The following is a 24,391-nucleotide window of genomic DNA, read 5'->3' on the forward strand; positions in this document are numbered from 1 at the left end:
TACCTAAAATGCTAGAATTACTTTTGTTTGTTACCTTGAATCATTTACAAGCACAAATTTGACTATAATAAACTTTTACAGTTGTTTCTACACACTTGCCTTCATGGCCAAATTTATGAAGTGAATAATTCATTGAATAATCACACAAAGTTGAATTGAATGGAATAAAAATATGTTTTTATTGTTAGCATTGAACATGGCAGACATATGCTTTAATTATAGAACAAGTGGAGAACACATAATGACAATGCTAAAAGATTGTATTAAAAGAAATGGTACACTGGTTTTTATGTATATAATTTGTGATCAATTCAAAACAGAGTTAAAACATTGAAGCAACTGTAAAGTACAGCATAACTCAAGACTAAACAAAATAAAACTTCCCTAATAGAATCACAAAGCTGTTAGTCATACATGCATGCAAAACTGAACTGGGATCCTATTGTTGCTACAGCCCGCTGTCTGAGAATGAGCTGTACAAACAACACCAGCCAGTGAGGACATCAGTTATTCTCCATGGTTCTCACTCTAACTGAGTCACAGCTGAATGGTACGTAGAAACTGACATAGGAGTCCTTTCATAACTTGCATTCCTCATGGGAGAGGATACTTGGGGGGAGGGGAACAAAATGGAGGGTTTGGTCTAAGTTTTCTAGCCTGACAAAAAAGCTGAAACAAATGCTCAAACAAAAAAGCAACTGTGTCCTGTTTAGGGCTGAAACTTTTTGATGGCACCACACCAAACAATTACAATACGATCAGTACATTTTCAAAATAGACAATGCTTGGACAAGTGAAATTAAATTTATTTTATTACCAAGTGCCACAATGTGCAGTTCATGCCTTTCAAATGTAAGATTAGTGGGATTTGATTTGAATAAATATGTTCATTTTTCATCTATTTCATAGTTTTGTGAGCTTTTGTGCTGATTTTGTCGAGGCTGTTTGTGTGTTAAGCAGGGTTTTTGCCGAAGATTGCCTACTTTATTGGTAGCTGAATAAAAGCTATATCATCAAAAACATTGGGTAACCGATATAGATCTTATCTGGATCTCAAAAAGAAAAAAAATTAGATGGAAAAAAAAGTAGTTTGACTTATAATCCACAATTGTTCTATTTTGAATCTGCATAATGGAATTAACTTTGGTCTAATATGTAACCACATTTACGAATATTGGATAGGGTCTCAGATTTTTATATTTCAACTTGCTGCACAAAATTTAGCTGTGTAAATGCCCTTGAAACCAGGAAGACATCTAATAATTTTGTCTAAAAGCAGGCTTTGGACAAAGTCTGATTAGTATTCCTCTTCATCATTATCGTCATCTACGTTGTCAGCACCCACCTCTTCGTAATCCTTCTCCAAAGCAGCCAAATCTTCTCTGGCCTCTGAGAACTCTCCCTCCTCCATTCCCTCTCCAACATACCAGTGGACAAAGGCTCTCTTGGCATACATGAGATCAAACTTGTGGTCAAGCCTGGCCCAGGCCTCAGCAATGGCAGTGGTGTTGCTCAGCATGCACACAGCTCTTTGCACCTTAGCAAGGTCTCCTCCAGGAACTACTGTTGGAGGCTGGTAGTTGATCCCCACCTTGAAACCTGTGGGACACCAGTCCACAAACTGGATGGTACGTTTGGTCTTGATGGCAGCAATGGCCGAGTTGACGTCTTTGGGAACAACATCGCCACGATACAGCAGACAGCATGCCATGTATTTACCACGACGTGGGTCACATTTCACCATCTGATTAGCTGGCTCAAAGCAGGTGTTAGTGATGTCAGCCACAGATAGTTGCTCATGGTAGGCTTTCTCAGAAGAGATCACTGGGGCGTAGGTGGCCAGAGGGAAGTGGATACGGGGATAAGGCACCAAGTTGGTCTGGAACTCTGTCAGGTCAACATTCAGCGCTCCATCAAAGCGGAGAGATGCTGTGATTGAAGACACAATCTGACTAATGAGCCTGTTCAGGTTGCTATAGGTTGGTCTCTCAATGTCAAGATTTCTGCGGCAGATATCATAGATGGCCTCATTGTCCACCATGAAAGCACAGTCGGAGTGCTCCAGGGTGGTGTGGGTGGTTAGAATGGAGTTGTAAGGCTCCACTACTGCTGTAGAAACCTGGGGTGCCGGATAGATGGCAAACTCAAGCTTTGACTTTTTCCCATAATCAACAGACAGCCTCTCCATTAGCAGGGAGGTAAAACCAGAGCCGGTACCACCACCAAAGGAGTGGAAGATGAGGAAACCTTGCAGACCAGTGCACTGATCAGCCTGAAAATCACGTATTCATATATGTTAAAATAACCAAATAGTAATATGCTTGCACATTACAAACTTGTGACCTTAGACCTCGTAGACTCACCAGTTTACGTGTTCTGTCCAAAACAATATCTATGATCTCTTTGCCAATGGTGTAGTGACCACGGGCGTAGTTGTTGGCAGCATCTTCCTTTCCTGTAATCATCTGCTCAGGGTGGAACAGCTGACGGTAGGTTCCTGTGCGCACTTCATCTGTAAATGAGCAATAAATTAATAAAACAAATAGACAAAAAAACAAATAATAATATATATATATATATATATATATATATATATATATATATATATATATATATATATATATATATATATATATATATATATATATATATATATATATATATATATATATATATTCTGACACGTATACTTAGCATTAAAACTTAACATTAAAGTACTCTAGCATCACACTAAATGATGGCACAAGGAAACTTACAACATTTAAGGCAGGTAATTAATCATTTGTGCATATTTAAACTGTGCTAATAAATTGTAGGAAAATACAAAACACTCTCAAATTCTCAAATGCCCATATATATCTTTCAAATACGTACAAAATATCTTTCACTTACCAATGACAGTGGGCTCAAGGTCGACAAAGATGGCCCTGGGAACGTGTTTTCCTGCCCCTGTCTCACTAAAGAAGGTATTGAAGGAATCATCCCCTCCAGTGGTCCTGTCATTTGGTATTTGTCCATCTGGCTGGATCCCATGTTCCAGACAGTACAGCTCCCAGCATGCATTACCAATCTGAGCCCCAGCTTGGCCCACATGAATGGAGATGCACTCACGCTGCAAATACAACAATAAATGTAACTTTACAGAAGCATACTGCTTTCTATAGAGTTAGACATAATTACAAAAAATCAACCTAAATATAAAAGAGAAACTTTGTATGTCCAACTAACAAACTCACGTCTTACCATATTTTTTGTCTCTCGCCTGACGTTCAGGTATCAGAAAGAGGATAGTGTTGGAAACGCCTGTAGTACGCTGCTTTTATATACCGCATGTACAGCTATAATATACAGCGATTCAACCTGAGATGAAATCAGAGAGCTTTACTTGTGAAACCAGGATAAGATCGCCCATTTTACAAACACACACACAATGCTAAAGGAGGTCACCACCCTGCTCATTATGTGTGGTGTTTTGTTCCTGTGTGTGTGCACCTCAAATTTCAGAAGGCAGAAGGAAAACCACAGATTCAGAGGTTGGGAAGTTAAATCCTGAAAACAAAAAGTCTGTTGGCTCTGAAGTTTTGTTTTTGTATTGTATTATATTGAATCAAACAGAATGGAGAAAAGGTCTTTGTCAAAGAGCAGCAATATAGGTCCTCAACATTATTGTTTTTAATGTTTTAATTTTCCAATAAGAGCAACTTGAATAATGTGAACCTAAGCAAGATGACTAACATTTAAGATAAGTATCCTAAATCTTTATTATAGTTTGAAGTGGTACTACAAGTGTGAAACCTATCCAAACATTTTCTGACTTTTAAGATTCCTAAAGTGGAATAAAATACATGCGAAATGCCTCATGGGACCCTAGGTTGTATAACGTAGAAAAGACAATAATGACCTCTTATGTTGTGTCAAAAACTAAATTCAACAACATAAAATAAAGAGGTCCTAAAGTTTTACTTTGATTAATTTAAATTCCTTATGTCATGTGTTTCTTATTCGGCTTTAGCCAAAACCTAAACTTAGTAAACTGCCATGGTCTTGAAGGCAGGTTTTTAAAACAAGTCAAACTACTTTCAAGATCAGGATGCATCCTCATTACTGGTACTTTAAAGTACATGTGGCTGTTGACTCTGCAAGAGCTTTTGTGTCTGATAAATCACTGAAAGTGTCTCCGGTTAGTAAAAAGCTCAAGCCTTTGTGAATGAGCACTGAAAAAATAGCTGAATGTTTTGAAGTCTTCTGGTGATAAAGATAAGGCGGCAAAGGTTAAAGTAATGCTTCATTGTCAGGCATCTTTTTTTCTCCTTCTGATGTTTACTGACACATGTCGTATTAAAGCATGAACTTACGAAGGAATCTGTATGTGCTCTGTATTTGCAAACAGTATGCAAAGTTATGTCATTTGAATCTACATTTTAACAGAACACTCTAATAAAAACCCCACAAAATAGTAAAAAAAAAAAAAGAACAAAACACACAAACACACAACCTACATTTTCTGTCTACCATATTTATTCCCCCCAATAGCCTCCTAGAGGTGTTGGTTCAGTCATAAATCTCTGATCGACTTCCACTGTGTGAAGTCTGTCAGAAATAGAAGCTTTGAAGTTGTCTATCACGCCTCCTACAGCCTTTAGTTCAAGGACTGTAAAGCTTTCGTTGCAGTAGTGAATGCACTGTTTGCTTAACAATTTCATGTACAAGACATTCTGCTTAGGTAAACAGGAGCTACTGCCAGCCATTTCCTTCTTACAATGGCCAAAGTTCTCTTAGATAATGTTCCTCCTTTCTGTTCCTTACAGTGAACCCAAGAATAAAGGAAAGTTCCAGAAATTTCCGCAGGTGTTTAGGTATTCATCTTTACATAACTTGTCATGTAGGAAGAAGATTTGATTGACTCTTTCACTCTTGCTGTTTAATGTTTCTTTATAAAAGTTTCTTTAATCCTGTTGGGGAAATATATTTTGGTTGTTAAATGTGTAGACAGTTGTCAAAAAACCCTAAAAGAAAGTGGCAATGACCAGACTTACATAACATAATTGTAAAATTAACATAAATTAAATGCTATGCACTGCAACAAAAGCAGAACCAACACAAAGGGATTAAGCCGATAACATGCTGAACTGCTGTTAAGATTATGCATAGGACTCATGTAACACATTTCTGCTTATGTTATATTGTATATCCTTGCTGTTGTCTAATAGATATTAAGCTATTAAGGATGCTCCTGCTAGTAAAATTATAACCACATGAATTATTAATCAAATCATCAAGAACTTAAAAGACAAAAGGTTAAATTGCTTTAGCAACAAGTCAGTAACTTTTGGACACTGGCCTTTGTAGCATCAAAGGAAAGTCTGGCGCTCAACAAGAAGTACCTGGATTAGACAGGAGGGACTTGAGATAAAGTAATTTTCTTCCTTCAAACCCCATTTTCAACTATTTGGGATGTCTAGGATTCTGTGTAGAAAAGAAATAGTGAATTCTTAACATAAGGACGGACTGTGTTATGCCAACATTGAAAAATATTGAGACTATTTGTGTGAGGTTGCTTCTTTTCAAAGGGAGTCAGCTCACTCATAGCTCTGCCTGAAAATGCTGCATTGACCAAAGAAAGAATGAGATTAAAATGCCCAGTGATCCAAGAACATTTTGATAATAAACAATATTTTCTCCAACATGACAGAATATGCCACAGTCATCATAACTGTGAAATACAAGTCTCCCAAGATTTTGATCTGCATTGAGAACATTTTGATCCTAAAATGTTTCTTCCAACAAGACTGAAATCTGTGAAAATTCTGTTTATTTTCTCCATCTCAAAACGTTTGACTATGACTGTGGATTACGCATCAAACTTCTGTTTACACAAACTACGACCTCTAGTGCTCACAATTTCAAACTAAAAAATAGTTTTCAATACCAGTCTGAAAAGATTTGAGTAGGTCCTGCCCTGCGCCCTATCCAATATGCCCCGGGCATGCATATCTGGCTCCTTGCGCTGCTGGTTACTGCAACTGCGACCCCTAGTGTTTAACAAGCCACACTGCAAATACGATTAAATATAAGTTGTTGCTTTTTATTTTTTTTAGAAGGTTAAATTTGATTTTGTTTTTCATTTATTTATTTTCCGGCGGAATGAGTTTGGGTGAGGACTAAAATTTCTAGAAAACCGACCTCAAAACAAACTCTGCGTGCTCGAAATGCATTCCACGTCAACTTGACAGATGGGTGTGGCATGCATCTGAGCAGTTCGTGGCAGCTCTTGACTTCACCCACCTGGCAGAACTTACTGACCAGGACCACGTTGAAGGCCGCTGTGAGACGCTACGAAAGCAAAGCTCAGTCTGAAAAAGTCCTCCTTTTTGCGGTTACTATTTTAAAACCATGGTAAGTATAATCCTGTATGCCTGGTTCAGAGAAATTTTCACTCCAAAGTTTTGTTGGTATGGTATGATGTCTCTTAAGAATTTGGATAGATTGTGCTAAAAATGATACAACAGTCCTGATGTGCTTCCTAGTACGACCTGCTGAAGCAGGACCCCTCTGTCAGAAATAGTGTCTGTCAGTAAAAGGTGAGCTGGCTGTGAGAGCAGGTGCTGATGACTTGTCAATATTGTGATTACCAGGTGATTGAAAAACTTCAAAAAGACATCCAATATATACAAAGATGTCTATTTGCATTCCCAACACTACTTAGATGCATTTGTTTTATGTGAACCAAAATAAAATATGCTTGTTTCTATGTAGTACATTTTTTTAAAACTGGGTATCATTGTAGAAGCAGTGTAGTTAGATAGTTAGGTGATAAGAACATGTTAGGTGACAAACCAGTTGCAACTAAGACAACGCAAATAACCCTGTAGAACAGGAAATACTTCTTCTGAATTAATTGGAATATGTTTCTCCAGCAGCTTTAAGAATTAAAATAAATACCATTTTGCAATTGTAGAAGAATGCATTCCTGTCTGTTTAAGTTGGCCTATCTAGCAGATAAACTTCAGTCATTTTATTGTTTTAAATTATTTTTTCACCATATTTTTGCCCTCTGTGTTCTGTTTGCACTGTGTAGTGTAAACACAGCTTGTTAGAGACAGAATTGCTGTAAAAGACAAATGACAAGTGTTTACTGAGTACACTGGAGCTGTATGTTTGCCCTGCCAAAAAAAATAGATGCATAACATTTAGTTCCTTTGTTGTTGGTGTAGTAATTTTTGATAATGTAAATGTTAAAACTGTAGAGTTGGACAGGAAAAATTCAATCCTCAATTTGACAAGTTGTGTTTAAGATGTTTCCCCACCCAATTCCCATCTGATTACTGTTGATTATGATGGGAAAGTAAAACAAAAATTACACATTCAGCCTTATTTTGTAATAAATTCAAAACAGGGAACTTTATTTTGGAAATTGTGTGTAGTTAGCAGCTGTTACCATCAGCACTTACTTTGTAGCCTATTGTAATTAATAGTGGTTATAGTTTTTATTTGTAATGTACAACATTGCTTAAGAAACTGTTAAGCAATAACACTTTTGCATCCAACTTAAAGTTTTCTTTACATCTTACAAGTATCACCTCAATAAACTCTAAGTTCTCCAAATACCACATGCTGACAATTTAGAGTCTTTTTACAATTGGGCCTTCAAGTTTATTGTGTTTTTGTGACATTAAAAAGCATTTGGTTGAAAAATACAGTTTACGTGTTTCATTTGAAAATTCAAAGTCTGAAAACATTGGGAGAAGGTCCTCTGAAACCAGCACTCCAAATTAGAAAAAAGTCAACCACAACCTTAAACTCCAATATGGCTACCATCAATTTAAAACCTATTGATAGAGGCAACAGGTACAGAAGGAGACAAATACATTGCCGCTTCTATTGTAAATAGTAGCTGGCGTGGTTACCAAACTCATCAGTTGACATATCCTGCTACTCCATCATTTCATCATCTGATCAAATCAGATGATGCAGCCAGTTGCAGCAGCATAGGTTAGGTGGAGGACCAATTGGAATTAAACTATATGGTTTAACTCTTTGTTGCTATACTGAGTTTTATTCAAATTTGTAATATATTTTGACAGAGACATTTTGTCTCAAATGTAGCAAGAATCAGGTTATTAACATGATTAAAATGACATAACAGTGTTAATTTCCGCCATAAGAGTTTAGGACTTAAGGTGTTTTGCTTATTTTCTCGTGCCACACATGCATTTTAGTCTCAAAAGTCTTATGTTGGGCATAAAGCTTATGTATAGAGTAATATGCTTCCAGCCTCAACACTTATTTTCTCAGAATGTGTCTCTGACAAATAAGTAGTCAGAGACACAAGGGAGGAGAGATGGAGAGATACACTCCAGCGTACACCCCATCTTATCAGTTCGGAAACCTATTGTCATGTTCAGTGACATGAAGGATGTGGTTCTGCCAGATATTGAATGTTGCTTTGCACGGTTTTGAAAACTAAACCGTATGTAGTTTCAAGAAGAACTGAATTCCAAAGTCGGCTTGGCCGCACCTTACACATGCCGTTGAAGAACTGGATTGTGACTTATGCAGCCACACCTCCAAAAGGTCTACTTGTCATTAAAAGGTTTACAGTTGTAGACAGTTTTGTTTTTTAAATCTATCTCTGCATTACTTACTCATACGTGTGGGGTGAGGTGTTTTTCTTATTTTAAACCCTCATAGTTTTGAGAAACATTTTGTGTGAATAAGATTTAAAATTTTATTTGACAATGACCAATGTTTAGAAGACTGGCAGTCTGTGTTTACAGCTAAGTGTCAGGTTAATAGGAGTTAACAAAAATAACTTTGCTAAACTGAAACCTCTGCCAAGTCATGCAGGAGGAAAAGATGAAGCACCTGTTCACCTTGAACTTTTAGTTTAGTTTAACATAACAACCACAAACAAACTGCAACAACTGCAACATGATTCCTTCAGATTTTATATAGTTCACCACCAGTAGTTCAGAACTGTGAAGTAGAAGGAAAAAATATGTGTGGTTTTAAAAATAGAAACGATAAACATACAATTACCCCTGAAAGTCATTTGTACATCTAGGGACTGAGGTAGGGTCAAATGTTCTTTTTATTCAATGATGATTTATTACATGATGCTCCAAAACGTACAAAATAGTTTTATGTGAAAATATATCTATTTGAAAACAACGCATCTATTTACTTGCAACTTCACAATTATGCAAAAAAATTGTGAGTTATAGATACCTCATGTTGTATTGTAATTTTCTTTTCAAGAAAGAATCAACCATCTCCCACTGCCCACCATTTCTGCCCACTGCCCACCAGAAATTGTTGAAATTTAGAAAATATGAGTCTACATTGTAAAATTGCTAAATTATATTGAAGAAACACCAAGCAACTATACTAAGCTTTCAGGATCACCACTACCCACACTGACTGTCAACTGTCACCCACTATCTGGTCAGTAAGAAGGGAAAGTTGGGCAACATGTAAAAAAATAGCAGCATAGTCCTGAAAAAGGTAGAACTGTTGAATGTGACAGAGTCCAATTCATCCATGTTCTGGGCAGTTTACATTAAATTGTTTGTAATTTATGGCACAATATTGAAATCTAGAGCCAAATAAGAATGCTAAAAGGTGCTTCTTTGGTTAGTAACACCACCCACAATAGTCAAGAACAGAGAATATGGTCAGACTTCCTATACCCATACAAGGCTCATCATAAATATATTCTTTTTTTTTTCATTATGGACATTAAATAGGTAACAAGAGGCAAACTGGTTTAAATAATTTGAATGTTTCCAGGTCTGCCAGATGACAAGTGTCCATTTAAATTATTTTCAATGCATGAATAGCAACTGCTAATATGTGGTGCGAGCTCAACCTCTGTATCAGCCAACAAACAGGCACGAGTTCACACCCACTTGTAGCATCTACATGAAATCTAGGAACATCTGCAACATGATCATCTTGGTTTTGCTTCCACCCAGTGGCTGAAATGCATAATAACACTATTTCAAGCCTTTTGAAGTTGCTCATAATGTCTTTATTCTGTTGCAGCGTGAATGCATCTCTGTCCATGTGGGCCAGGCGGGTGTGCAGATGGGGAACACCTGCTGGGAGCTCTACTGTCTGGAGCATGGTATCCAGCCAGATGGCCAGATGGCAAGCAGTTCCCCCACAGGTCCTGAGGACTCCTTCACCACTTTCTTTAGTCAGACAGGTGCAGGGAAATATGTCCCAAGGGCAATTTTTGTTGATCTGGAGCCCACTGTCATTGGTCAGTATGTTTTTTTTACATGTAGAAAGTACATTTTTGGAAGTTGTTTACTTCTTCTCTTGAGATACATAAATATCAAATTGAACTATGAAATGTTTGAAAATTTAGCTATTTTTCACTGATGAGATTGATCTAACACTCACACGTTTATTTTTCTAAATTATCAGATGAAGTGAGAACAGGAAAATATCGTCAACTCTTCCATCCTGAAAAGCTGATCTCTGGAAAAGAAGATGCTGCGAACAACTATGCCAGAGGTCATTACACTATTGGCAAAGAGATCATAGATCTTGTTTTGGACAGAACACGTAAACTGGTGAGTCTACGAGGTCTAAGGTCACAAGTTTGTAATGTGCAAGCATATTACTATTTGGTTATTTTAACATATATGAATATGTGATTTTCAGGCTGATCAGTGCACTGGTCTGCAAGGTTTCCTCATCTTCCACTCCTTTGGTGGTGGTACCGGCTCTGGTTTTACCTCCCTGCTAATGGAGAGGCTGTCTGTTGATTATGGGAAAAAGTCAAAGCTTGAGTTTGCCATCTATCCGGCACCCCAGGTTTCTACAGCAGTAGTGGAGCCTTACAACTCCATTCTAACCACCCACACCACCCTGGAGCACTCCGACTGTGCTTTCATGGTGGACAATGAGGCCATCTATGATATCTGCCGCAGGAACCTTAATATTGAACATCCCACCTATACCAATCTGAACCGCCTTATCAGCCAAATTGTGTCTTCAATCACAGCATCTCTCCGCTTTGACGGAGCCCTGAATGTTGACCTGACAGAGTTCCAGACCAACTTGGTGCCTTATCCCCGTATCCACTTCCCTCTGGCCACTTATGCTCCAGTTATATCTTCTGAGAAAGCCTACCATGAGCAGCTGTCTGTGGCTGAGATCACAAATGCCTGTTTTGAACCAGATAATCAGATGGTGAAGTGTGACCCACGTCGTGGTAAATATATGGCCTGCTGTCTGCTCTATCGTGGTGATGTTGTACCCAAAGATGTAAATGTAGCCATTTCTAATATTAAGACCAAAAGCAGCATCCAGTTTGTGGACTGGTGTCCCACAGGTTTCAAGGTAGGAATAAACTACCAGCCTCCAACTGTAGTTCCTGGAGGAGACCTTGCTAAGGTGCAAAGAGCTGTGTGCATGCTGAGCAACACCACTGCTATCGCTGAGGCCTGGGCCAGGCTTAACCACAAGTTTGATCTCATGTATGCCAAAAGAGCCTTTGTCCACTGGTATGTTGGAGAGGGAATGGAGGAGGGAGAGTTCTCAGAGGCTAGAGAAGATGTGGCTGCTTTGGAGAAGGATTACGAAGAAGTGGGCATTGACTCATTTGAAGAAGAGGAGGAAGGGGATGAATATTAAATAAAAAGCAAAATAATGTTATTTATTAAAGAATGGAACCCACTCCTTGCATATTTTCAAATATTTGTTCTGTATTAATCATCTTGACCCCTTTTTATTGTCCAGTGAAGTTCTGTTTTTTAGGGTTTGGCTGGGGTTTTATTTATATCAGAACATTAAAACATATTAATCTTATTTTTGACTTTGTTGTTGCTCAATAAATACTCATGCTGAAGAAAATAATGTGTTAGTGTTTGTACTATATACCCATAGTCTTGTGTCTTTAATGGCTTCCCTTTAAAGCCCAGTCACAATCCATATTCTGAAAAGGCTTTCCCTCTTTTAGTCTTTAGCCATAAGCATTCAAGTTGAGCTTAGGTTTTGTGGCATAACAATTTGAGGAATAAAAATAAACAATCTGTATCTGTAAGCAATTTTACTTCATATCTTACATTAAGCATTAGCTAGGCATTTTGTCTAGCATTATTAAACTTTATTTATTAATTACTCTCAAGTTAAAAATAATCTATAATATATCTATTTAAATGACATTTTATGTCTAACTGGGAGGAAAAATTATAAATATGAAGGTTGTGGAGAGAAAGAAAATGTAGAACAAGTATTAATGAATTGCATAAATGAGCCTGAAAAGGAGAGATTAAGAAAAATAACAAGGACATGACATGCATGGAGGCTTAAATGAATATTGGTAACTGAAGGAAACGTACAGGATACTTTTAGATTAAAGAGAGCAATATCTATCTTCATAATGCAAAATTAAAAAAATAGAATTGAATGGATGTAAGGTAATGTTGCTACACACTAATGTACAGTAGGTGACGTACTCATCTGAAAGTTGTTTGTGATCCCCCATAATAGAAAAGAAGAAGAAGAAGTTCTTGGTAGTTGCTCGGCAACTACAGACGCTTTCCCAGCTTCCGGAAATGCGTGGCTGGGAAGAAAAATGGCGTATAGCCCACTGCATATACCTCTTATATGTGTGGCACCAACGCATTCGTTTAGCCCTTTCCTTTTGTCTGTTTTCGTCGCTTTTGCAGCATTAGAAACAATAAAATCCGAAGATGTGTTCAGTGCGAGCCGCACGGCTTCAGTGTCAATCTCTGCAGCAAGGGATCTTCGGTGAGTTTATTGTCCTAGCTTGTCAGAAATGCTAAATTGAAGATTGTCGCTTTTTCTTTACTAGTAGGTGTTTACTTTGATTTGTACATCACTATTTGGCAACAGTCTTCGACTTTTAAGTGCGTGTTTATCTCGTGTCCATCAAGCATTCATGAGCTTATTCGAGCCCTCTGTCTCTGACGAGAGATACACGATTCTATTGAAAAAGTTGTTAATTTGATCTCTTTCTACCTTTACGACTTATAAACCCTTTTTATGTGTATGCCTACATAGGTTAACCAAACATCATTGTGCTGTATATGTATTCGACATAGAGAATAAATGATTAAATATTATTTCATAGACCTTAATCTAAACCTGGTCTTAATTCGTTCCTAAACTGGTAAAATTGCCTGCAACAGTTGAAATCTTGTTGTTTTTTTTTGGAGGGGGGTTGTCCATCGTGTATTATTCAAAAGGTGTAGTATTTGATCAAACCTAATCTTATGATTTGTAAGAACACTATAAGCAAAACTTAGACTTGATCTACAATAGATATAATTGTAAAGTTAGTACTAAAATGTATCTGTCTATATATCTTTTTACATATCAGGTACCTTTTATATGATATAAACCCACCTGAAGGGTTTAATTTGCGAAGAGATGTCTACATCCGCATGGCCTCACTGGTCAAGACTTTGAGGAAAGAAGGGGATGACTGGGTATTGGTCCTCCCCCCTTGGGGTCGACTCTATCACTGGCAAAGTCCTGATATCCACCAGGTTCGTATCCCATGGGGAGAGTTCTTCAGCCTGACCAGCCTGCAAGCCAACGTACCTGTTATTGAGTATGAGGAATTTATTGCTGGTGAGAACACCAATTTGCACATTTAAACATTTTAAACTACTGTTAATGTAAATGTCAAATCCAGTGTGCCGAACAGAACTTTTTCCCTTTTTCAATTTAGAAAATGGAGGCCCTTTCATAGACCAGGTGCTTGTGCTACAGAACTATGCCGAGGGATGGACTGATGGAAGATGGGAGGAAAAAGTTGATGAGCGTGCATGCATTGAGAAGCTACTGTACACCAAAGATAAACAGGGTTACTACAGGTAAAAAATTAATACAATATAGTCCATGACCAAGACGCTATATGTGTAATATACACCAGCTTGAGAGCACAGTAGAAGTAATAAAGAATAAATGTCAAGTAAATAAATTTATCTTGATGAAATGTTTAATCAGACATGTAGAAACAAGCTCTTTTTCTGCACTATTCTGTGTGTTTCTGCAGGGGCTGGTTTTGGGGCTATGAAGAAACAAGGGCTCGAAATGTGACATGTTTATCAGCTCAAGGCCATGCATCCATCATGGCCCCAGTTCTTCAGAAAAACTTCACAGCAATGTAAGTCCGCAAATATATTTCACATTCCACGAACATAAATACTTTCTGAAATATCATATACCGTTGCACATTCTTAATCCACAAAAATGATAAAACCCAAAGAAAAGTAAATATTGAAGTATATTGGATATAATGATAGAAATCATAATGCCCAAATACATTGCTAATCATTACTTATAAAGCATGGGGTGAATCAGTTTTGTTTAATTTGAAATGCTTCTGCATCGAATTTACTGTTAAATTGTTGAAACTATGTCATGTTCTCACTTTAGCACTGAAGATGCTCCAGTCAGTTTTTCAGAAATCAGAATCCTCCAGTTTTCCTTGACTGACATATCAGTAATCAGCAGCTAAATACTGAAAAAAACAGTTTTTTTTATTTATCACATCTAAGAATGCAATGTGCATTCCATTGATGCACAACAATTAATTATTGTCAAGATGCACATCTTGACAATAATTAATAAAAGTCTGATCAAAGTTAGAGGCATATGCATAAATTAAAATTATTTTGTAGTTTCTTTATTTTCTGTGGGATACAAAACTGCTATTATTATTTGGACCACATTTGTCGTTTTATGTGTTGCAGTCCTTAGGGGGAAAAAACAGAATCAGCCAAAATTGAAATCTAACTAAAAACGGTTGTACTCTATCAAATACTGAGAAAGATTAGATGAAAAATTCCTTGAAAAGTAACCTATCCCCATCCTTTGTTTGTGTCCAGGGAAGAATGATCTGAATTCTTTGTTGTTTTAGTGTGGTGTGTCTCTGTTTGTTCTCTTTGACCTTACTGGAACTCAGATTGAATCAATTTGTTTGGGCATTGTTATGATGTTGTATTTTTTATTTTTTTTAGCTCAGTCATGCTTGACAGAGCAGAGACTCTCCTACATGATCACTATGCTGGAAAAGACTACTGGAATGTAAGTAACGCTACCTCTGTATTAGACGTTTTGGTCTTCGAAAGGTTGATTTTTGTTTCTTTTTTTTCCTTAATAACAATTTAGGTTAATGTCGACCTATCCTGGGGCATTGCTCTTCTCTCTTTGAGAAAGAACGTGTCCTTTATTTGCATGCTAAAGGATGTTTCTTGTTAGATGATGCAGAGATATTTATATTTTTTTCACTTCATTTAGACCCGGCGCAGCATGGTTTTCGTCAAGCACCTGCGACTCATAGGGGATGATTTCAGAGCAAAATATCTGAACTCCACAGATGACACAGACCGTACACTATATAATGAAAACTGGACCCGCATGAAAGTGAGTCATTGTGTACCCCATTATCGCACAGCCACTTCTTAGAAAACTTCATGTTATGAAATGTTTGCCATATAACCATATTCACAACCTTGTGGGGAATATATTTGTCTCTTTCAAGTAGATGGATTATATAATGTATTGAGCTATATAATAACCACTACCCTGTTTGACAAGAAAACAGAAGTAATGACTGCATGAGATGGACAATTAGAAATACAAACAGAAACCAGCTAAATATATTTTATCTCAGCCAGTTAAAAAAAAAAAAAAAAAACTAAAAGAGACAAATCTTTGTTAGAGTATATTTTTTCACAGCTTTCAGTCTACAATAATTCCATTTGACCAAATTTTAAAATGTCAATAGAACACCTTCTGATGCTCTCGTGATATTTGAAGCAGTAAAGTCCCATTCATGCTAGCAGTTTTTAGCATTTAAGAACATTTGGAGATCTCAATTGGAGATCATTTTAGATCATCAATACTATTTTTCCTAGTTGATGATGAACAATAAGATATTGCCCATCCTAGTTTAGTTGTCTCATTGCTTATTGAACCAACAAATTCTGCAATTTGAGGGGGTGTCAAATCGCAGCGCTGGGATTTCAGCACAATCCTTGTGCTGAAAAATATCCTGATTATGTAGGGCCTTATAAAAGGAATAATGCTTTTTCCTATCTTTTCATGTACACAACAACAAATCTCAGTATGTATTTTGTTATGATAAAGCCACACAAAATAATGTAGAATTGTGAAGTAGAAGGAAAAACAAATACCCAGAGAAATAGTGCAACACTCTTGAAAAATATTGGCAGCATCATGTCGAAGGTGTGCCTTTTTATTAGCAGACCTTTTTAGCAGCTTAATGTAACATAAGGCTATATTGTTACATATATATATTTAACATAACAGTTAAACAGTGTTAACAGTGTTAACTGTGTGTTAACTGCTTAAAACTGTTAAACACTGTGTTAACTGTGCTTTGTGTAGAGCACACTTCTACATAACTGTGCTCTACATAAACACACTTATGTAGAGCAGAACTAGCAATAATTCAACAATTTAAACTTGTTCTTTTAAATTCCTATCAGTCCAAGCCTGGCTCTGCTGTAGGAGGTCCATATATTGGGGTTCATCTTCGCAGGAAGGACTTCATCTGGGGTCACAGAGATGATGTGCCCAGCCTGAAAGGGGCAGCCAAAAAGATACGCAGTGTGATGAAGAAACACAAGCTTCAGACAGTGTTTGTTGCAACTGATGCAGACGGAGAAGGTAATGGCAGAGCAGCTTATATTGAAAGAAATAAATCTATCAAAATAACATGTGTATTTGTTTCATTCATTTGTGCATTACCAATTGCTTTCGGACCTGTGTTCCTAAATATTATTTCTACTAACTGTGATTTGGTTTTTTTCTGATTACATGCAAAATCTAATCCATTAACCTTTTAGATCATGTTTGATTCAACAAGCAAATAAATCCCATAAAAATTATAACGACAACAGAACAAGCAAGTGGTAATGATCTTATTATTCATGTAGAACTGAGAGAGCTGAAAAGATTGTTGCCAGACATGGTGCGGTTTGAGCCATCCAAAGAGGATCTGGAGCTGCTCAGAGATGGAGGAGTGGCTATTATTGACCAGTGGATATGTGCTCATGCAAGGTAATTTCCTTTGACAGGTTGTACTTTACTTTTTTTTGTTTTACAGCTTAAAAAAATTGTAGACACTTTGAAATTCCTGCTTACTAACCCTATTTAGGGCCAGGGCCAAAAAAGTGTACATTTGGGGGGAAAAAAGGGCCTTTTTCTAAAAATTCTGGAGGGCTAACCCTAGGTCGTAGGGTTACGGGGTCAATCTCTAAAAATTCGGTCATCCCTCGTTACCCCCATGACCCCCCCTACCGATTTTTAAGACCCCCGGTCTTAAGCACTGCCTCATTTCAAACAATTTTGAAATGAGGCAGTGTAACATTTTTTAAATATGCAGACACATATACAGACCCGCCAACCTTTCATTTTACCAGAAGATATAAGTAAATTACATGTTCATTTGAAGCCTTTTTTAATGTGATTGACATGCTGTTAGACCCCATATTATAACTATACAATAATTTTTTTTAAGTTGTATTAGCAATAATACTGAGGTGTTGACCAATTCTAAAACTTGCAAAACATTATTGCCAGATCAGGTGTTTAATGAGAGTTGAATTCCTCTCTTAATTACAGAACTAAGTGAAATGCAGTCATCATAGTTTGGAATGTTTATGTCAATGAGATCACATTACTTTTCACTTGTTCTTTTATTTCATGTAATGACTAAAGTGGTGGTGGTAGTATACTAACAGCTGTAGGTATATTGCACATTTAAATTGTTGATTATCAGCATTACGGTCAAATTGCAAATGGTAGGCTTTAAGCTAAAACACATTTTATAAATACTGCATGTACAACTAAAACATGTACAGTTGGTGAGTTGCGACTGGTAAGATACTGAATTGCTTTGTTACATGAGAGCATTGTTTTAGGACATCTGATAAGTTGCTGAATCATTGTGTTACACTAGACCAGTGTTTCAGGGTATAAATAGTAAGCTCGTAGCCTGTACTGAGATCTTCCAGCCACATCTTCAGATCGTCAGTAAAAATCACCCAACTTGATAAGCTGGTCAGGGTGACTCATGCAGTTTCTCACCACAAGTGACATTCTCAAACACCTTTATAGTCTTTTGTTCCTCTATTTGCTGTTTCTTCACAGTTTTGCTTAATTTATATCTTTAATTGTTTGTTCCCAGATTCTTCATTGGGACATCAGTTTCCACCTTCTCTTTTCGGATTCACGAAGAAAGAGAAATTCTGGGGTTTGATCCCAAAACCACGTACAACCGATTCTGTGGAGACTCTGAGAAACAATGTGAACAGCCCACACACTGGAAAATTGTTTATTAACTTTACCTCCACCTCTTCTGAAGCACAAGTGCCAAAAGCAGTATTACAACTGACAGATTTATGAAAAAAGATCTGTTTGGGGATTTTTCATGGTTTCAGTGTTAGATGGCCACTGTGTTTGAACTTTGTGCTTAAAAGGCTCAAGCTCTGCTGCTCAACAGTGTCGGCTTCAGAAATGTAATTTGTATATAGTTTTATTTAGATCGATGGTCTGTGAATCTTTCATAAAAAAAGGGTATTGTATTTAATGCGTTATATTTCTAACTCACAAGTGGAGTGAATTATGTTAAGTGGAGACTGACTCTAGTGTATGACTGTATTTGATTTAGATTTGATATTATCAACAATGTTTTTCACTGTTTAAGAATTCTGAAGTATTTTAAGAATAATGTATAAAAAAATAAAAAGCACATCAAGAGGAAGGAACCAAAGCTTGCTAGGCTTAAAGATCTACCATTCAATAAAGATTTGTTTACAGAAAGTGTATATGCATAACTGAAATTAAATTTTTTATTCCTAAAAAAGCAATGTAAATAAAATGATTAAAGATTTGGTATTATGCTTTTTTCTAGGCACATAGTTAAATTTTATAGCACTATCAATTAGACATGTTACTTTCCGTTATAATTTTTTTAATGAAAAAATGTATAAATCATGACATCATGATATATACATGACATGACATCATCACAAAAATACTGAGAAGTAGTTCATAAGATGAGCTTGACAGATGTGCACTTCTGCCAGGTGATTGCTAATTGCAGCTACTGCTAGTCTGAAGGAACTGAGACCGGGGAGGAGTGCTCTGTGAGGCAGAAGCTTGGCTTGAGACTGCTGCTTCCAGAGGAGCTTTGTGGAAATAGATGGTTCTTTGTGAGAGCAAGCACCTAGCCACCGCTGAATGGCTGCCATGAAACATTCAAGAATTTCTTAGACATGCATGAAAGAATCAAAGCAAATAAAAGCAGGTATGTTTTTGATGAGGGAATAATATTATATAAACCTCAAAGACATTGATTTGTCATAATATCCCTATTTTAAAGGTCAGTCTGAATCCTCATCAGCAGTCTTGGAAAATGACCCTCTTGCATAAGGTGTTTTAACTACACCTTTACCTTTATGTTTGTGACTATAAAAATCACATGGTATTAGCAGGACTGAAAGAAAACACTATAGTTACCTTGGTGACGCGGTCTCAACCTTTTACAAAGCAATGGCTTTATGTCACCTATAGGCTAACCCTGTAAGGCCCAACAGTGAAGCTTTCTGTTGCTCATTTTGTAGCTAAGCTGCTGTTACCTCTGCTGATAAATGGAAAGAATGCGTTTGTCGTTCGGCTAGCCGGACTGCTCCTCTTTCTGGAACTCCCTTTGACATAAAGTAAAAGCTTAGTGCAAACATACTCATAGTTATGTGTCTTTGTATAAGGAAATGTGAAACAAACAATTTTTTCCATTCAGCTTTTTATTCTGAACTCTTACCCTTAGTCTTTGTATTATTGTGGACTCTTATTCTAAAACAGCTTTCATCATTTACTAGACAAGGGAATTGTTGGGAAGGAAAAAAAGTCTGTTTTTCCCACATGACTTATCCCAGTGGATTCTCCTAGTTTACAGTGTAACTAACCCCAGTGGAGAAATATACCTTCTCAACAACAGCTTACAAAATGATAGTGTGTATTTGATGCTGCCACCCCACACTATAGCTCCAAGATTACATTGTGGCAGCCTGGTTAAATCCAGCCCCTTGTCCTACACTATTTGCTTCATACAGAGGGTCTGGGCTCTTGGCTGTTGAGAAACGATTTCTTCCTGGAGGCGTGGACTGTGTTGAGGTTTTAAATTTTACCCAATTGCTAACGTTTCTCCCGTGACAAATGTAATGTGCCAGTTTGATCGTAAGAAATTTAATGGAAATTGTCTGCAGTGTAAACAGCTGTCCTCCACCGCGAAGAGAGAAGCGTGGCTAACACAGATTGAACCACTTCATTCACGTCCTCCGCTGCCATTGCCAAAACTACTGGCAGACTACAATAATAAAAGCAGCACAGAAAATTAATGTAATTGTTCACAACTTCTCTTTCTTTTCGCTAATTAGCCTTGTAGAGAAAATCTACTGGAGACAATCCAAGTCAAGGGGAGAAAGCTCAGAATGTGCTGCAAGTGAGAATTTTTTTCGAGTGGAATTGCATAGGAAGGCAGTGGCCATGCTAACATTGTTATAGTTAAAAATATCTTTCTCTTGATGAAATCCCACAGATTCTCTGAGGTATCAATTCCCAGATTATTTAAGCAAGAAGTGATGCTATTGGCATTATGAGCAGGTTCCAAGTCGTGTTGGCAAATTAAATAAGCATCTCCATAAAGCAACCAGTACTGACTTTTATCACAGCCAACACCAGCAATTAACATGACTTCATAAATTATTTCTAAAAACAATTTATGTTTTTATTATTTTTGGAAATAAGTTTCCAAAAATAATGGAAACTTATTTTTGTACAAGTAAATTAATTCTGTAGCTACAAAGATTACATTTCTGCATTAAAAATATTTTTACATTTAATGACTTTATGTAAAATTTATTTTACATGAAACCATCTTTATTTTTTCTGAGAAAAAATGTAAGTTGTTTTTAAAATGGATTTCCAAACCTAAAGGTTTGGCTTACTTCTTTTGGTATACAATCATATTTAATTTGAATATTCATTCTGGTGAGGCGTGATTAACAGGTTAAAGATACCATTTGAAAATGATAACCTACGTCCAGATATGAAACATACTTTTCATAAAGTCCACATCCCTGTAATAAAACAGATTTTGTTATGTGTATGATGCAATATTCTAATCTAAAATATCCCGTTTGCATTAGGTGTAAGTGAAGGCTCGTCATAGTGAACAGAAATAAAGGCTTAGTGAATTAAGTTTTAAAAAAGTGCCTCTTAATAATATTCTAATTTATTTAATATGACTGTATTTATTTATTTACTTTGATATACCATCTTAATTCTTCAAAATCTGTTCACTGTTAAGACAAGTTAATTCTTGTTCAAAATAATAACTTTGAGTGTAGTTACACCTTGCTTAACTGTATCTGTGGCACCCTTTAACCCTCGCATAATAATATCAGCATAAAAAACCGGTCTATCTACCTTAATGACGGATGACTTCTGGATGTTTTGCGAACCAAAGGTGTCATATGACCTCTGCACTCCACAAGGCCCAACCCTGAAGCTTCCAGTTGCTCACGTTGTTGCAGAAGAGCTGAAATGAAAAGAATGTTTTTGTTGCTCAGCTTGCCTGACAGCTGCTCTTTTACCAGGATTAGATAAAACTTCAGAGCAGCGCCATGTTGCTATACAACTTCTGTTTAAGGAAACGTGGTTCAACTTAAATTACGTGCTTTCCATTTTGTTTTTCTTTTTTCTGAAATCCTGCCATTTTTCTTTATATAGTTGGCTACTCCATTTCTAAATACTTTCTTTCTTTTGATAGTTACTTTACAGTGATTTAGTGTTTGTGTATCTTGTTTCTTAGCTATTAAGGGGAAATGATTTATCCCAGTGGATTCGTCCTGTGATAATGTGTGACTAATTCCTCTGGAGAATTTACTGCCTCAACAACAGCCTACAAAATGATTGGGCGTAACTTGATGCTTTTGTGCCACTTTTTACAATGTAGAATAATAGCATGATTGCCTTATAACTCGTCTTCTGTAATTTAAATTACACGTTACACATCTCCTTTCCCATGAGTATGTCTTACCCATAGCCTTATGATTTTAGATTATATTTTTTTTACTTATTATTGCTTATATACATGTTATAAAGTGCTCTATAAATCTGCAACATACAATCCCTTGATTCTAATTTAAATAAGTTCTTAAAAGCTCCTCTACTTGTTCTGTATACTGTACTGTATTAAGTATGTCTATTTGTTCGAGGAAGTAATGGAGGTTTTTTTTTTTTTTTTTCCATTGTTTAGAACACAGCAAGAGTACACACCCTTTCACAGATCTACTGGCACAAAGGAGGTGCTTATCATTCTCAGGAAAACTAAGAACGTTTAATGAAGTGAGGATTGTTACGGCTTCAAGCACTGCGGAGTCACGGAGGGAACGTTTTGGGTTCTGAGCTTTAGATTTGACCTGTTTTGAGGGAAATTTTCTCAGTTTACTTTAGTTAACGACTGATGGAAAGGACATCCTGCTAGGGGGTTATCTCCTGCGGCAAGATGTCCTTATTAATAACCCCGTGGACTTCACACAGATAGCAAACAATTTAACTAATTTACAAGGACAACAGTGCTCAGGTAGGTCAAAACTATTTTTACAATAAGTTGGATTATTAAGCAACAGCTTATGAATGTGTAGCACATGGATCAATTCTAAATGCTGATTTATAAAAAGAAGAAAACAAGAAGAATTCACTTTCCTTTCATTTATTTGTTTCTTAATTATGTTTAACTACTTTAAAATTACTTTGGTACTTTGGTTGAAAATGCTTTTCTTTGAAGATGTCTTGAAAATGCTTATGTCAATTTATCTGTTTTTACATTCCTAGAATTGATTACTTTTAAAGTAGACTAGGTACAGCTGATACAGTTTCTCCAGTAGCCATGACTACATAAAAGATTAATCATTTGAAAACATTTTTTAATTACATGGCATTGCATTTGCTTTTGTACTTAAAGGTAACCTGTCAATAAAATACAATTTAAATGAAATGAAGAAAAGTTTTATAGTCCTGGCATTTTGGAAAACCATTTCCAGAATTGTTGATTAGCTTCTTGCTTGTTTACAGTGGTATATATCTAATACAATTCTATAATTACGATGATGTCAAGCCCACCTTGACATCACCCTTAATTTGAGCTCCCCTCCACACTACCTTCAAAACACGTTCAACATACCTTTAGAGCAATCCCTAAAGGTTTAGGTTCAGATTTACTGGAAGTCTGAAGGAAATTGTTAAAAAAACCTTTAGCAAATGTTCCATGGATGATTACTGAATGGAGAAAAAAAGGTTACGGAGAGGTCCGGAGAAAATATTCTTTTTTTTCTCCTAAAATAAATGCCGGGGAAACATTACATCATGACAGGGAATGCTGCCTTACAAGGTCTGACTCTTGGAACAAATTCACATGACTTTTTCTGAACATTTACTTATAAGATGGTTTGTTTGATTAGGAAGTTAAACTTTTACTCAGAAACTGAAATAGGAGTGCTTAAAATTCATAAAACTTGTTGCTGTTTATTCACCTTTCTGATGATTTATATCTAATCAAATCTTTGATTCACACAATACTATGAAACCTAATCTAATTCTTTGGACATTTACATTGTTATTAAATCGTGGTCAATGAGCATTGACAAATTGTTTCTGAGCTTGAACTTGAAACACAATAACTTGGATTTAATGATTTTCCTCAGATCCAAGTTCCAACTTCAGATGTAAACAAAAACAGTATTATCCGCCTCTAGCACTTGTTCCTTCAATATGGCCTGCTTCAGTTTGTTAATCAAGTAATATTACTCTTCAGAAAACAAATGGAAATAAATTACCATAATAACTTATTTGTATTTACCTTTAACTAGCACCAAAATCTCCTCTGGATACCATTAAAACACAATGAAGTACCAAGGGTACTGGTACCACAGTTTGAAAATTATTTCAATGGCTAATTATGAATACATGCTTTGATTTTCAGTCCTGAAATAATTTATCCATTGTGGTTCTTCAGAATAAATATGTTGTAGCTGAAAACAAACAGTATTGCTACTGCTTTCTATAAACTTCCATTTATTTTAGCCTAAAAGTAACAATTGGAATGTCACTGAATCAATGTATATTTATCTTTTATTGATTTTTTTAGCCTCTCTGGTCCCATGGCGTTCTTCAGACAGCTGAAACTTCTTCTCTGGAAGAATGGACTGGGCATCATCAGACAGCCGGTGGGTGACTTTCCAATGTAGTGGAGGCTTTCGCTTAGATATTTACATTAAGAAAAAAACATAGAGTAGGTCTCATGTAACTTTGT

The 24,391-nt window shown here is 36.4% G+C and overlaps 4 protein-coding genes across 4 annotated transcripts in view; 3 read left to right on the forward strand and 1 right to left on the reverse strand.

Annotated features, from left to right (window-relative positions):
- Positions 1-159: 159 nt before the first annotated feature.
- LOC116722867 (tubulin alpha chain-like) lies at positions 160-3,347 on the reverse strand. Its single transcript, XM_032567228.1, has 4 exons — positions 3,244-3,347; positions 2,893-3,112; positions 2,364-2,512; positions 160-2,272 (listed from the first exon to the last, which is right to left on the reverse strand). The coding sequence occupies exons 1-4, from the start codon at positions 3,244-3,246 to the stop codon at positions 1,298-1,300; spliced, it is 1,347 nt and encodes a 448-aa protein (XP_032423119.1). The 5' UTR covers positions 3,247-3,347; the 3' UTR covers positions 160-1,297.
- Positions 3,348-6,225: 2,878 nt separating this feature from the next.
- On the forward strand, positions 6,226-11,868 carry LOC116722866 (tubulin alpha chain-like). Its single transcript, XM_032567227.1, has 4 exons — positions 6,226-6,396; positions 10,045-10,264; positions 10,432-10,580; positions 10,672-11,868. Exons 1-4 carry the CDS (start codon positions 6,394-6,396, stop codon positions 11,644-11,646), a joined length of 1,347 nt encoding a protein of 448 aa, XP_032423118.1. The 5' UTR covers positions 6,226-6,393; the 3' UTR covers positions 11,647-11,868.
- Positions 11,869-12,552: 684 nt separating this feature from the next.
- pofut2 (protein O-fucosyltransferase 2) lies at positions 12,553-19,758 on the forward strand. Its single transcript, XM_032567229.1, has 9 exons — positions 12,553-12,765; positions 13,358-13,611; positions 13,712-13,856; positions 14,039-14,149; positions 15,006-15,072; positions 15,286-15,411; positions 16,500-16,680; positions 16,950-17,073; positions 18,203-19,758. Exons 1-9 carry the CDS (start codon positions 12,590-12,592, stop codon positions 18,354-18,356), a joined length of 1,338 nt encoding a protein of 445 aa, XP_032423120.1. The 5' UTR covers positions 12,553-12,589; the 3' UTR covers positions 18,357-19,758.
- Positions 19,759-22,399: 2,641 nt separating this feature from the next.
- The window catches only part of abca12 (ATP-binding cassette, sub-family A (ABC1), member 12), a 68,602-nt gene continuing 66,610 nt past the window's right edge, over positions 22,400-24,391 (forward strand). Inside the window, exons 1-2 of the mRNA XM_032566939.1 lie at positions 22,400-22,663; positions 24,227-24,305. Of these exons, the coding sequence (XP_032422830.1) occupies positions 24,240-24,305 (66 nt within the window). The 5' untranslated portion in view covers positions 22,400-22,663; positions 24,227-24,239. The remainder of the gene's footprint in view (positions 22,664-24,226; positions 24,306-24,391) is intronic.

This window comes from Xiphophorus hellerii, chromosome 7, assembly GCF_003331165.1.
Source record: "Xiphophorus hellerii strain 12219 chromosome 7, Xiphophorus_hellerii-4.1, whole genome shotgun sequence".
Lineage (NCBI taxonomy): Eukaryota > Metazoa > Chordata > Actinopteri > Cyprinodontiformes > Poeciliidae > Xiphophorus > Xiphophorus hellerii.